This window comes from Haematobia irritans, chromosome 5, assembly GCF_050003625.1.
Source record: "Haematobia irritans isolate KBUSLIRL chromosome 5, ASM5000362v1, whole genome shotgun sequence".
NCBI lineage: Eukaryota > Metazoa > Arthropoda > Insecta > Diptera > Muscidae > Haematobia > Haematobia irritans.
Window position 1 is genome coordinate 163,999,128 of NC_134401.1, and position 15,148 is coordinate 164,014,275.

Genomic DNA, 15,148 nt, shown 5'->3' on the forward strand with positions numbered 1-15,148 from the left:
TAGCCGCTAAAGTGAAAACTAGTGTTGCCAATTTGGTGCTTTTAGCACCAAATTTAGTGATTTTTGATTTCTAAAAAGCACCAAATTGCCTTTTTGGTGCCTTTTCAAAAAAAGCACCAACTTGGTGCTTTCTGGCATTTTCATTTAGTGCTTTTGGTGCTTTTTTATTTTGAACAGTATTAAGTAATTGATACAAAAATTTTGATTAGACTTTCAAGAGCTGAAGACACTCAAATTTATTGCCAAATATAGAGTTTGATTGTTATGAAGTTGGTATTGATTATTTTTTAATTAATATTGTTATTTAGGGTTTCTGTAGGAAAGTCGAATGATGAGTGCCGAATTTTTGAATTTGGTAAAGATGTCATTAAAAACGTTTGTATTAACTCCTTCCATATATTTTTATTTTGAAAGTTGAAAAACATCACTGATCAAAATGAATTGGACGAAAGCATTAAAACTGATGAAGGTGTATACTTGAATAGCGGTTCATAATGGTGAGTACTAAGTTTGAGTTTTGCCGCTAAAGTGAAAACTATATCAGTAAAAATGGGCATAAAATTATGCTGCAAATTTTATTATAACTTGATGGGGAATAGCCAAAAGGAAATTTTCACAAAGTTTGCATTCCTTAAAATGATTTATTAGAGAAAAGTAATTGTGAAAAAATGAGTATTTTATATTTTAGCGGCTAAACTCGGTCTTAGTACCCACCTTGAAATTCAATTCACAAAAGTTCTATAATACATCTTCGGAAGTTTTTTTTTTTTTTTAGTAGAGCATTTAATTTTCGATTTTGTGGTGGAAGGTGGTATGTTAGAATTTGAAATATTTTTTTTGGTGCTTTTTGGCCTTGGGGAGTTGGCAACACTGGTGAAAACTAAATCAGCAAAAAATGGCATAAAATTATACATATTTGTTAGAAATATTATTTTAACTTGATGGGGAATAGCCCAGAGCATTTTCACAACGTTTGCATTCCTTAAAATGGATTATTAAAGAGATGTAATCGTGAAAAATGACGATTTTAGCGGCTAAACTCGAACTTAATATCCACCTTTAGATATGACGACAAACACCCTTACCGATAGTCGCTTTGTATGAGTTCAGTCATTTGTTGATAAATCTTTTTATTATCTATTTGCCACGTATTGTGTTTTTTCTGGAAAGATTACGGGAATAGGCCTACTATTTAAATTGAGTACCATTATTCTTCCATTCTCTCCTCATTCGTAAACATCACATTGAACTTAATTTTACATTTTGCAAAGAAGAAGAAAAGTCTTCAATCACATTCGTGAGCGTCGTTCGTCAAGCAAGGTTGTGTTTTTTCAAGGCTGAGCTTCACGGAACTTGATCACTGCGGTTTTTCGAAATCAAGAAGATTGTGAAATTCTATCTATTTGGTTTCTCTTTTCTTTTTGATTTGGAAAAGAAAAATTGTTACCTATTATTGGCAAGGTGTATTTGCTGATTTTTGTTTATAGGCGGTAAAAATGCCGAATGGGACTGAGGCAAATGTCCCGCCAATTCCACCACCACCGGACATTGGGCGAAGATGCAGATCTAGAAGCCGGAATAAACTAGGAGGAAGAGAGGAAAGTCTGGACAAGCAAGGCACTAAGGTACCGAGATTAGAGGGTCGCCGTGATGTTAAAACATCTGGAGGTTCTCAGGTGAACCAATCGACCATGCTGACTAATTCTAGCCGTGTTTATGAATATGATGCAACAAGCGAAGGCCCCTTTTTAACGTTTTTAGAAACTTTTACGTCTGGCAACGAAAGAAAGCCGATTAACACCATGGCTGCGGCTAGATTCCTCAAAACGTTAAATATACCCAATATTCTGGAAATTGTTAAAGTTGGGTATGGAAGAGTGAAAGTTGTCTTCAAAGATGGTGCTTCGGCAAATAACTTCGTGAAGGATGCCCGTTTAAGTGAAGGTGGATATCAGGCCAGAATATTGGCTCACTTCGTGTCTATAGTAGGAGTTATTTATAATGTACCGGAAGAAATTTCCACAGAGGAGCTAAAAGAGGATTTAAAAACCAATGAGACAACGATTTTGGATATTATTCGAATGACTAGAAAAGAAAGAGGAGAGACCATAAATACAAGGAGAGTGAAGGTCATCTTCAAGGGGCGCAAATTGCCAGAGGTTATTGACTATAGTGGTGCAAAATTGAGGGTACACCATTTTATCCCCTTTGGTCAATGCTATCGGTGTTTCCGATTTAACCATTTTGCAGATCACTGCAAATCACCTGCTAATTGTCGTATTTGCTTCCAACGCCACGAAGTGGTTGACCCGAATAATTGCAGTAACCCGATCACATGCTCTAACTGTGGACTGGCGCACCCTTCCAATAGCCGCGACTGCCCTGCAAGGGAAAAGGCTTTTAGAATTAAAAAAATCATGGTCGTTGAGAATCTATCCATCCGAGAGGCAAGATCTAAATATTCTGCCATTTTTTCGAATAGGTTTGATATTTTGGATCAAAATCTTGATGTGGCTTTTCCCCCCATTCGGCACAAGCCGAACTTTAAGCCTTTCGCTAATAACAGCAATGTGAGCAACAATCTTGATGCAGCAAAAGATCTTCATAAACAATTTTCGTTTGCGCGAGTCGCCAAACTGAATATAAATAAGGAACGAGAGGAGGCTAACGCAAGAAGGACACAAAAAGAGCACCAGGCTGCTTTACAAGAAGGTGAGACGTATAAAGCTCCAAACGGTGTAGGTATTATTGCAGCGGAGAATTTGAAGACATCTGGTTTTGAGAGAGCTATAAATGAATTAGCTAAGAAATTAAATAATTACATTGTTGTGGGTGCAAATGGCTCCGGAGGAGACCATTTGAACTTCATTCAAGATCTTCATCAAGATATGAATCGCTTTTTTGCTACGCAAGACGTCGAGTTGATAAAAGCTGGGGGGGCCACTAGCCTCTCAGTGTAATTTTGTTTTTTTCATTGTATTATTATTGTTAAAGAAAAGATGAGAATTTTACAACTGAATATTCAGAGCCTGAGAAAGAGAGAGAACAAAGATGTCTTGGAATTATTTCTTGAGACTAACAAGATAGACATAGCACTACTGTCTGAAACATGGTTGACTGATAATTCGACTACAAGCATTTGTAATTTTAATTATGTTTATAAGAACAGGAGTGATGGATATGGAGGTGTAGGCATCTACATTAGAAGAGATATATCATTTTCAATTTTGGACAAATTTCCTGTTGGGGAAGTGGTTGGTATTCGTACTCATAATTTGAGGAAAAATGTCTGTGTTGTTTCGGCTTACATACCACCTAATACCTCAAACGGTGCTTTTAAGGCGATTATTTCCAGTTTCATTGACTCTGTTGAGAACATGTCCCTTCCGATGATTTTTGGCGGTGATTTGAATGCCAAATCGCATCTTTGGGGGTCTCCAGTTTCTGATACGAGAGGTGACATTCTTGCAGATTTGATGTATGGTTCTTCTTTTTGCTGTCTCAACACTGGTGACTACACTTTTTCTGTTCGTGATGGCCAATTCTCTTTTCTTGATGTTACGTTCTGCAGAAACTTTGTTCGAAATCCGAGTTGGTCTGTTCGGAAGGCAAAACTGACTAACAGTAATCATTTTCCCATTGTAATTGAAATCTGTGATATTGATCCGGCACCAAGGGGTTTCTACAAAGTGTGCCATCGCCGTGTATTAGACGGTGTTAGTCGTTTGAGTGTGGGCACCTCATATGAGGAATTCAGTTCCAAAATGGATTCTATAATTCAAAATTGTTCGGAATACATAGATTCTAGGAACAAATATAAACCCAAACCATGGTGGGACCCCGAGGCCTCAAGATTATTTCGAAGGCGCAATGCTCTTAGATTGAAATATCACCGATACAGAACTTATGAGAACTGTCAAGATTGGATTATGGCTGACAATGAATTGAAGAACTATATTGGAACTTTAAAGAAATCGAATTTTCAAGCCTTCCTCTCTGAAGTCTCTTCGGCTTGCTCTCCGAGGGAGGTTTGGGATAAAGTGAAGAACGTGCGGAAATTTGGTAAGGAAAAAAATATAAACAACATCTGGAATGAGGAACAGAAAGAGTGTTTTATCAATATGGTCACAGAATCTGCTCCCATTAACATCCCGCCGCCGCTCTCAACTGATTTTAAAAATAGAGACCCATTACCTCAATTCGGAGTATGTGATTTTGAATCGTTCATTAGATCAAGAAATCCCGGATCTGCAGCTGGTGCTGATAAGATAACTTATGAAATGATTATTAATTTAAAGGACTCAGACAGAATTGCGTTTTTCGAAATCCTGAAGAAGCTTTTCGAGGACGGTATTTTTCCTAATTCCTGGAGGAGAATTCTTTTAACGCCGGTCCCAAAGAGGAACAAAGATGCCACCATGATCGTAAACTTTAGACCGATATCGCTTCTGAGTGTACATGTCAAATTAATAGAAGGTGTGCTGAAAAATCTGATTAATGAACATATCAGATCATTTAACCTGCTCCCTGAACGCTCTTATGCCTTTAGACCTCATCATTCGACAGCCATGTGCATAAACGACCTTGTGAATTTTGTGGCCGACCTGAAGTCGAGGTCAATGCATGTAATGGGTATGTGTGTTGATGTGGAGAAAGCGTATGATTGCACAGATATAGAGGTTCTGAAGGATGTCATGGAAATTTTGGGCTTTAACAGTCACATTACTTGGTGGATCTATGAATTTTTTAGAGAAAGGATATTAATTTGCGGGACAAAGTCGAAAGAGACATTTGGTGGACTAGCTCAAGGGAGTGGGCTGAGTCCAATTCTTTTTAACTTATACACCATTTCACTTCATCATGTCAATTCGAGTCAATGTCGTTTATTTCAATATGCAGATGACTTTGTTTTGATCTGTTATGACAAGGATTTTAACAGTACCAAGACATTGCTTCAGTCTAAAATTATTGACTTTAAGGCAAGATGTAATGAAAAGAGTCTTAATTTCAACATGGCCAAGACAAGTGTGGTTCACTTTAACAGAAGACAACGAGATTTGAACATATGCGTTGAAAACACACTCCTGAATCAAGTACAGGAAATGAAATACCTAGGTGTGGTGATCTCGACAAATGGTTCGTCGAACGAACATGTGGACTTTACGATCAGGGAGATTGAAAAGAAATGCCGCTTCATGAATATTATCAATGGGTGTCGTTTTGGAGTGCATCCGATTAAGGCATTACTTTTTTATAAAGCATTTGTGAGGTCGAAAGCTGAATATGGAGCCTCGGCTCTTTCAAATATGTCTCAAGTTGCTTCTGGCAGAATTAAAAGTTGCCTTAATAATGTCCTGAGAAAGGCCCTGGGTCTCATACGCACAACACCTGTTTCAGTCATATATCATATGGCTGGTGAATTGCCTCCTGACAAGAGATTTGAATTGGCAACGGCAAAGGAACTAATAAAAGTTTTTGCGTTGAACCTTCCGGCAAAGGAGATAATGGCTGTTCGGGATCGTCCATTGAATTCTAGTTACTACAGAATCTATCATCAATTCCAGCATATTTTTGAAGACGTCGCACAGATCTCTGAATCAATCATTAAGCCAAGTAATATAAAGTTTGATGAGGACTTTTTCAAAGGAGCTGTCAAAAATAAGGCTGAAGCTAGCGTTGAACTGGTTAGGAGTCTGAGGTTGGAGAAGGAGGCGGATCTACAAGATAGAAAGTTTGATTTAATCTTCACGGATGGCTCAGTGCATGCTGAATATACGGGGGCTGCTTTCTACCACCAGGCTTCTGGTTTGGTTCAGGCCTTCTGTGTCACCAAAAGACTGTCTTCTATGTCGGCGGAGCTTGTTGCGTTATATAAAGCTCTTGAATTTGCTACAAACAACGGGCTGACAAATATTGCATTTTTAACGGATAGTCTAGCTGGAGTTCAAGCGCTTAAAAACAACGGAGGACTTAATTTTTTGGCACATCAATTTCTGGCTCTTGCAAATGAACACTGTGGAAGCATCGAAATACATTTCATTCCCGGGCACATGGGAATACCTCACAATGAGAAAGTGGATGAAGCAGCGAAAAAGGCATTTGAAGAGGGATGGCGTTTAGATTTGAAATGGCCCTTAGGTGATGCTATTCGTACAATAGAGGAAAAATTGTGGTTGAAATGGTCAACGGAATATATACAAGAGGCGTCAGTACGAAATTCCTGTTACTTCAGAATCTTTCCGACGGTGCGGAAGAAGCCGTGGTTCGGTAATGTGGCAGTGAATACTCTTCAGTGTAAAGCAATTAATAGAATACTGAGTGACAATGCATTCTGCAATTCTACACTTTATAAGGTGCGAGTAGCTGATTCTCCAGAGTGTGAGTCATGTGGTGGGGTGGAGACCCCATCCCATGTGATTTTTGAATGCCCTAGATTTTTCTTGGAAAGAACGCACTTCACCGAATTGGATGGTATATTTGATATTGAACAATTTGTTGACAAATTTGGTATAGAAGGTTTGAGCATTTTAGCGGATTTCTTGGAGAAGACTGGTCCATGCATTTAGTTTCATCACAGCATTGCGATGTCTATTAGTGTTGGCTTTGTGATTCCGGGCCAAATAAGTCTTCCAATAAGGGTGTTTTTTTTCATCGGCATTGGGAGCAACTTAAAAGGAAAAAAAAAAAAAAAAAAAAAGAAAAGTCTTCAGGATTATTTTGTGAAAATTGTTTATTTAAAATAAAAATGCAAAAGTATGAAAAATTGGAGAAGATTGGCGAAGGGACTTATGGCACCGTCTTTAAAGGACGTAATCGTGAAACAATGGAGATAGTAGCTCTCAAACGAGTAAGATTAGACGAAGATGACGAAGGTATCATCCCAGAGGCTAAATATTGATATTGATATATTGATTCAACTTCTTAATCTTTTTTAGGAGTTCCTTCCTCTGCATTAAGGGAAATCTGTTTGCTGAAGGTAAAGTAAAACAAAAACAAATATATCAAATAGTTTTATTTAATATTCCTTTATTTAGGAGCTTAAACATAAGAATATTGTACGCCTCTATGATGTTCTGCATTCCGAGAAAAAATTGACCTTAGTCTTCGAGCATTGTGATCAGGACTTAAAAAAATATTTTGATAGTCTTAATGGGGATATTGATATGCAAGTTTGTCGGAGTTTCATGTTACAGTTGCTTCGAGGTTTGGCATTTTGTCATAGTCGTAATGTCTTGCATCGTGACTTGAAGCCGCAGAATTTACTAATTAATAAGAATGGTGAACTGAAATTGGCCGATTTTGGTAAATGCCTATAAATTGTGCATTATACATTCTATTAATATAACCTTTAACAACAGGTCTTGCAAGGGCTTTTGGAATACCCGTAAAATGTTATTCCGCGGAAGTGGTGACTTTGTGGTACCGTCCGCCAGATGTATTATTTGGTGCTAAGTTGTATACAACATCCATTGATATGTGGTCAGCTGGTTGTATTTTTGCTGAGTTAGCCGATGCCGGAAGACCTCTTTTCCCTGGCTCGGATGTATTAGATCAATTGATGAAAATATTCCGAGTCTTGGGAACGCCAACTGAAGAATCATGGCCTGGTGTTACTCACTTATCGGACTATGTGGCATTACCACGTAAGTTACAGTACTATTTTACAATGGGTGTACGTTTTGTTAACATATCTATTTTAGATTTTCCTGCAATCACTTCCTGGAGTCAGATAGTGCCCCGCTTAAACTCTAAAGGGCGGGATCTATTGCAGAAATTATTGGTTTGTCGGCCAAATCAACGTATTAGTGCAGAACAAGCAATGCTCCATCCATATTTTACTGAAAGTTCCAATCACTAAAAGAATCCTATGGATGTGAGAGATTAGACTCATCTTGGGGGGTTTAATACTTAGAGCTTTTAAGTAATTCTCCTTGTACCAAAAATTGTATTATTTAGTAAGTTTTTGTGTTCTTTTACTTATTGATTTTATCTAGATTCTATGAAAATTAACTTATTTTATGACTTCAACTAATAATAGTAATGTTCTTTATAAGAAGTTGCACATGCTATTATTGTGAAAATATTTACACGAAGCAAGTAGTGAAAATAAATAAAAACGACGAAAATTTTCCCAGAACACAGGTTTTAATTGCCATATATTCATGTGGTTCAGGTTAAATGTGGCCCTGAAGCCTACAGATTCCTTTGGATAGTCATTACATTACTAAGGTGTATTATTCAAAACGAAAAAAGCTACTTCAAGTGCTAATTAGAAAGGTCCATTGTGAACTTGTTGACATTATTTGATTTTAAACAAGTCATTCAGATGGATGCTGGAATGTACAAAAAACATAAGGCCCAAGATTTTATCACCAACATTCCGATGAAAATCATTGCAAAATTGATCACAATGGACGGAATAGTTTTAATGAGCCTGAAATAAATCGGGTTGCCACTTTAACGTTTAAAATTTGATTTTTTTAATATTTTTTAACTTTTCTGGTGTTTATTGTATGGGAAAAAACTATTTGCTTCAAAATAAAAGGAGAGGCGTTTCATACATAGACGTCAATTTTAGAAAAAATAATCTTTTTTTAAAGGAATAAGTCGTTAGACTTTAAAATAAATCAGAATTTTCAATTTTTGCGTTATTGTTACCAACACTAGTAAATATCGATAGTACATTAAGCGGACCTTACACGGTCGGATAAACTTACGACACAACACGTTGCGGCGATAAATCTCCTAGTATAATGTAATGTTCGCGTTTTGGGGGAACGTGTTGGCATAAAATCAAAACAACTTTTATGTTTTCTGGTTGGGTGGTACAAATCATTAGGTATAAGGAGATGTTCGTCAAACACCATCAAAAACAAATTTATTTTCACAATAAAAACAGGAATTTCTGCAACGAACCTACATTTTTTGAATTTGACGGCGCTACTGAGAATCTCCACCACGTCTGAAACAGTCGTATACGATATCCAAAACTCTTCGCAAAAGTGCTGTCACTATTGAGAAGTTGTACCGCACCAAGTTACTACAAAAAAGTATCGGATGAGTTCAATTATTAGGTGCCTTTTTAGATACATGTAGAACGACACCAATAAGAGCCCCTTCAAACTATCAGAAAAATTACATTTTGAGATAGGAGATAGATAAAGGAATTATTGTGGTCAAGTAAAACACGATTGTTTCGATGTTTATTAATTTGATTAAACATTAATAAATTGTTATAAATATAACATTTATACGACTATCACATCACATTAAACATAATTTTTGGCATTAATAAAAGAATGATGTTGATTCACAAGTAGCAAGTTACATGTTGCAACGTCTATCGGCCAATGGAGGCAGCGAGTCTGGAAAAATATCTGAAAAGCTAGCACTTTATTCCATTTGGAGAGTCGAAAATTGTTCACCAATATACCTTTCACAATTGTAAGCGAAATAACTATGTTTTCAGCACTTCATTTTCGTTTTTATTTAATTAAACTATGATAAGCTAATGTTTCGCAAATATAAAATGGCTCTTGTTAAAAATCTACTTCCATTTAATGGAAAACTAGGCGAGAAGTATTTTGAAATTCATCAAATAATTTGTAATTTATTAAATGTGCATTACTTCAGGAATCATTGTTTTAACACGTACACCCGGATTTTTATTATTTTCTTCCATTTTTTTTAATTAAAAAATGGTTTCACCCTACATCTTTATTGTTCATGTTTATGCGTCTTCTTATTTTTTCATGTTGTCATCATATTTGTTCGTACAAAACTTGAACGAACACACAACAAATAGGCTAGTATTTATCCGAACGTGTAAGGTCCCCTTAAAACTATCGATACTATCGCTAGTTTTACAGCACAGGGATGGAAAATAAAATTTTTAAGAAAGTACAAAAAAGGTATTTTTTTGAGCAAAAAAGTACTTTTCACCAAAATCAACAAAAATTCCATTGGAAGATTATTGACAATTTAAAGAAAATAAAATTTTGTTGAGTTGACCCCATTTTTAACATTTCTATAGATATAAGATTTTGACGAAATTTTTTATAGAAATAAAATTTTGACAAAATTTTCTACCGAAAAAAAATCGATAGATATAAAATGTTGACAAAATTTTAAATAAAAATTAATTTTGACAAAATCTTCTATAAAATTATTTTTTTGGCAAATTTTTTAATAAAAATAAAATTTTGACAATATTTTCAATAAAAATAAAATTTTGACAAAAAAATATCTAAAAAATAAAATTTTGACAAAATTTTCTATAGAACTAAATTTTGAAAAAATTTTCTTTAGAAATAAAATCTTGACAAAATTTTCTAAAGAAATAAATTTTGACAAAATTTTCGATAGATATAAAATTTTGAAAAATTTTCTGTAGAAATAAAATTTTGATAAAACTTTCTGAAGAAATATATTTTTGGAAAATAATATTCTTTTGTAGTATTTGATAAGATTTTCTGCAAGTGTTGATAGATTATTTTTGTCTCAAGTTTCGACAGTGACTGTAATGGTTTGCATTTTTTTAGTACGCGATCGATAACTTCTTATCTAGAAAGTGTTCGTGCGGAAGCGCAATATAGAATCACTTTTTTGTACTAAAACATTCTTCAAATTCAAGAAATATTGTTCTATAGCGTTTACAAAATCGATATTTTCTTCCCGCATGAACTTGTCTGGTTTGCAAAATTTGTAAGAGACTATTAGACTTTGTTAAAGACTTTCTCAAAATATTAAAATATTTTGCCAAAACTATTGTACCATAAATCTGATATCGGCTCAAAAATGTCTACCCAAAAATTACTAAATCATTCGCGGGGGTACTACGGTACTGACTACGATGAAAAAGTATTGAAAATAGTACTATAGTACTGTACTGCATTTTCCATCCCTGTTACAGCACACTGACGGCTCCCATTGTTAAAAAGGTAAACATGACCATCGACATGCGTATATGGGGCGCCGGCCAAAATAAAAATTAGTATATACTGAATTTTATTATATCGTGTACGCTAAAGCTCCACGAATATTTATTAATTAAATAAAAATTTAGAACAAGAGTGCAGTACAATTTGAATCATCAAAGTGGATTGGATAATACAACGAGCAAAATACTGAAATTGTATTTTCTATAGGGCTACGTATTATTTAAAACTGGTATTTTTCTTTTTATAAATAGACCAGACGTAAATAATGGCTTGGGGCTTCGTTACTTGTGGTCCAAATGAGGCACTAGTGGTATCAGGTAATTGTTTCCTTCATCGCATTACTCTCTTTTTGCATATTTTAAAAACGAACGAGTGTTAACCAGTCTTTTAAAATTAGTATAAAGATGAATTTACTTAAGCTACAAAACAAAAAACATTTTTGATAATAAAAATGGTGATATCAGCTCTTTGACGTCATGCAATGTATCGAAATATATCGAATTTCAATAAGAGATGGGTGAAAATGTTCAATTACATGTCGTTGATTTTCCGTTAATTTAAATTTACAATTTTTGTGGGAATTAACGATATTTTATTTTCAAATTTAGGATGCTGCTACATGAAGCCTCTCCTTGTGCCTGGTGGTCGGGCTTTTGTTTGGCCAACTATACAACAAGTTCAAAGGTAATCCACACAAGAAAATTCTCATCCATAGTTTTTACACCATACCATTTTACAGAATATCCTTGAATACCATGACTCTACAAGTCGAAAGCCCTTGTGTTTATACTAGTCAAGGTGTGCCTATATCGGTAACAGGAATTGCCCAGGTGAAAATTCAGGGACAAAATGAAGATATGCTTTTAACAGCTTGTGAACAATTTTTGGGAAAACCAGAGTCCGAAATACGCCATATTGCTTTGGTAACACTCGAAGGTCATCAAAGAGCCATAATGGGTTCCATGACTGTGGAAGAAATCTACAAAGATCGCAAAAAGTTTAGCAAACAGGTTTTTGAGGTAGCTTCCTCGGATTTAGCCAATATGGGAATTTCAGTGGTCTCCTATACCATCAAAGATATAAGAGATGAAGAGGTAAGGAGATATAGAACAAAAGACAAGCATGAACGATTTTTATTTCTATTGTTTTTCTTTTCCATATCATTTGTAATAATAATTGTTAAATTGTTCGTTATAAACACAGGGAGAATCTAAGGTAGGCATAGATACATATATTTATATACATACTATTTGTGTGCTTTTTTTATATTTTTTAGTTGCCGTTAAAAAATGATTAGCAAATCATGCAAATTTTAATCGTTTACTCTCTTCCGTAGGGATATCTAAAATCTTTGGGTATGGCTAGAACAGCTGAAGTGAAACGTGATGCCCGAATTGGTGAAGCCGAAGCACGTTGTGATGCACAAATAAAAGAAGCTATAGCCGAAGAGCAGCGGATGGCTTCGCGTTTCCTTAACGATACGGAGATTGCGAAAGCACAAAGAGATTTTGAAATTAAAAAGGCTGCATACGATGTGGAAGTTCAAACGAAAAAGGCTGAAGCTGAAATGGCCTATGAGCTACAAGCAGCAAAGACTAAACAACGTATCAAGGAAGAACAAATGCAAGTTAAGGTTATTGAAAGAACCCAAGAAATTGCAGTCCAACAACAGGAGATACAAAGACGTGAAAAGGAACTGGAAGCTACTATAAGGCGTCCTGCTGAAGCAGAAAAATATCGCTTGGAGAAAATTGCCGAGGCTAATAAAATGCGCATTGTTATGGAAGCTGAAGCAGAAGCTGAATCGGTATGTATAATTGGTCTTAATCTTATAACCTAATTAAGCCATAAAACGAAATTTATTTAAATATTCAATGAACGCTGCAAAAAGTCGGCTGAAAAGGAAAAATTTTCTAATCGCTATATTATTTTGTTTTCTTTGGCGAGGGAAGACAGTTTCCAGCATTTAACGTTATCGCTGGAAAAAAAAATAATTTTGTGCAACCATTGACAACTCCCAAATATTTATTTACAATAATTTTCGTTCTCAATATAAAAGAGAATATTCAGTCTATGATAAGGTACATGTGTCAATGGTCAACGAAGTACCATTAATGGGAAAAAAATATTATTAAAATCTGGGAACTATATTCAGAATCTTTTCTTTTTAATAATTTTAATTATTTTGTATTTCAGTATATGATATGTTACATGCGTCAATGGTCAAGATCATAGGAACAAATATTATTAAAATCGGAGAACTATTTTCAGAATCTTTTCTTTTTAATAATTTTAATTATTTTGTATTACAGATTAAAATTCGCGGAGAAGCTGAAGCCTTTGCTATTGCTACTAAAGCAAAAGCCGAAGCTGAGCAAATGGCTCAAAAGGCTGAAGCTTGGAGGGAATATCGTGAAGCTGCTATGGTTGAAATGTTGTTGGACACATTGCCAAAAGTATTACAAATTAGAAAATCCATATAAACAAAACATATGTATATTAATTCTATATTATACTAGGTGGCCGCAGAAGTTGCAGCTCCACTATCGCAGGCGAAGAAAATTACAATGGTATCCAGTGGACAAGGCGAAATTGGTGCCGCTAAACTTACTGGTGAAGTTCTGCAAATTGTCAATAAAGTACCAGAGCTTGTCAAGAATATTACTGGTGTCGATATTGCTCGGGTACGTCCCAATCCAGCATTTATATAAGTTTGCTCATCCTCAAAGTCAAAGTGAAAGGACTATGTACCAATTAAACAGACAAATACTAAGTTAACCAAGCAACAACAACAAAAAGACTTACAACAAAACAACTAACAATCTCATTACTCCTCTCTTTCTCTCTATCCTTCTATTTATTTTACAAATGTACAAAAACAAAACATATTTTTTAAATTGGTCTTTTTATTTTCTTTTTTTATTTTCAGTCTGTGCATGCCGCTTAAAAATATGACTCATAGAATTTGTATTGGAAACAAAACAATCGATCAATTAACAATTTTATTACATTTTTACAATCAAAATAATAAGACATACCACACTATACAATTTTGAGACATGAATTACGATAGAATGATCATATTGTATTGTACCCACCCATTTCTTATTTTCAAACAATTGTGTTATTCTATTTATAAAATTTCGAATCTCCTTTTTCCCAAAATCCTTAAAGTTTTGTTGATTTTTTGTTTGTTAGTTTTATTATTATGTTGTGTTCATTGTCTTGTGAACAGATTTTTGAAACATTCGATCGTAATTCATAGGATTTACTTACGCACACAAGTTTTTTCGTAACGTAGCATTTAATTTTTTTCTCTTTCGCATTTGTTTTTGCTAATATATTTATAAAAATTTCATATTTTTTTAATGAAAATTTACAAGAAGAGGATATTTAAAAATAAAAATATACAACTGTATTTTGTACTTTTCGTGTACTAACAAAAACAAAAATGATTGTATGTAATAGTATCTTCATGTCAAGAAAAATATATACTCTTTTTGTATAGAGAATTTTCAAACCTGTGTGTGTTCACCTGGACTTATTAGAATGAAATATTGGTGGTAAGTTGAAATGTTGTTGAATTTCGGATAGAATTCTATTCTAGTAGGACTCTCATGAATCAACCCAGCAAAATCTCTCATTACCCGGTAATCTTGTAGGTAAGCCTATTTAAAAATTAATAATCACTTATTAATTGGCATCGCTTCGGATTACATTTACAGACGCATGTCCTAGGAGGAAAGTACTTCTCCCCAGACATACTTTCGGCCATAAAATAAGTAGTGCATTTAAAGCATATAATCACCTAATACGTAATGACTTATTCGTAGACACCAAAGCTTGCAAAATAGCCACTTATTGTCTCAGGCAACCAAATCTCGAAAATATTGATTTCTATCGCCGATTACAATGGATCAAAATATGGCGAGTGATGCTGTAATAGGAGAACTACTTGAATAGAAACGAATATTCTATAAATAAACAAAAAATGTAATAATCTAAATAAGATTACGCGCAAATTACTTTCACACTTACGCCCATTTTCATGAAGCTCCGTTAGTGCTCCGTTAACTAACGAACTTTTAAACCGTATTATGGGCATAGCTGCCATCTTGCGTATATATTCCATATGCCAGTTAGAAACTTAACTGCTGAAAATTTTTCAGTTAATGTTAACCGGAAAAAAGATTTTTCCATTTTTCTTT

The 15,148-nt window shown here is 34.7% G+C and overlaps 2 protein-coding genes and 1 long non-coding RNA gene across 5 annotated transcripts; 2 read left to right on the forward strand and 1 right to left on the reverse strand.

The window, feature by feature from the left end:
• The first annotated feature begins 1,247 nt into the window (after positions 1–1,247).
• On the forward strand, positions 1,248–8,137 carry Cdk5 (Cyclin-dependent kinase 5). Its single transcript, XM_075313615.1, has 6 exons — positions 1,248–1,274; positions 6,696–6,872; positions 6,936–6,976; positions 7,035–7,302; positions 7,359–7,643; positions 7,701–8,137. Exons 2-6 carry the CDS (start codon positions 6,746–6,748, stop codon positions 7,856–7,858), a joined length of 879 nt encoding a protein of 292 aa, XP_075169730.1. The 5' UTR covers positions 1,248–1,274; positions 6,696–6,745; the 3' UTR covers positions 7,859–8,137.
• Positions 8,138–9,167: 1,030 nt separating this feature from the next.
• On the reverse strand, positions 9,168–9,564 carry LOC142241786 (uncharacterized). Its single transcript, XR_012723808.1, has 2 exons — positions 9,434–9,564; positions 9,168–9,377 (listed from the first exon to the last, which is right to left on the reverse strand). It is a non-coding gene; the product is annotated as an uncharacterized LOC142241786 (long non-coding RNA).
• Positions 9,565–10,946: 1,382 nt separating this feature from the next.
• Positions 10,947–13,990, forward strand: Flo1 (flotillin-1). 3 transcript variants are annotated; one of them, XM_075313618.1, is made up of 9 exons: positions 10,947–11,134; positions 11,192–11,257; positions 11,549–11,624; positions 11,680–12,034; positions 12,144–12,155; positions 12,277–12,747; positions 13,253–13,396; positions 13,460–13,624; positions 13,870–13,990. In XM_075313618.1, exons 2-9 carry the CDS (start codon positions 11,206–11,208, stop codon positions 13,885–13,887), a joined length of 1,293 nt encoding a protein of 430 aa, XP_075169733.1. In that variant the 5' UTR covers positions 10,947–11,134; positions 11,192–11,205; the 3' UTR covers positions 13,888–13,990. The 3 variants fall into 3 exon arrangements, with proteins under 3 accessions (XP_075169733.1, XP_075169732.1, XP_075169734.1); XM_075313617.1 differs by having other exon boundaries at positions 10,947–11,257; XM_075313619.1 differs by lacking the exon at positions 12,144–12,155 and having other exon boundaries at positions 10,947–11,257.
• The last annotated feature ends 1,158 nt before the right edge of the window (positions 13,991–15,148 follow it).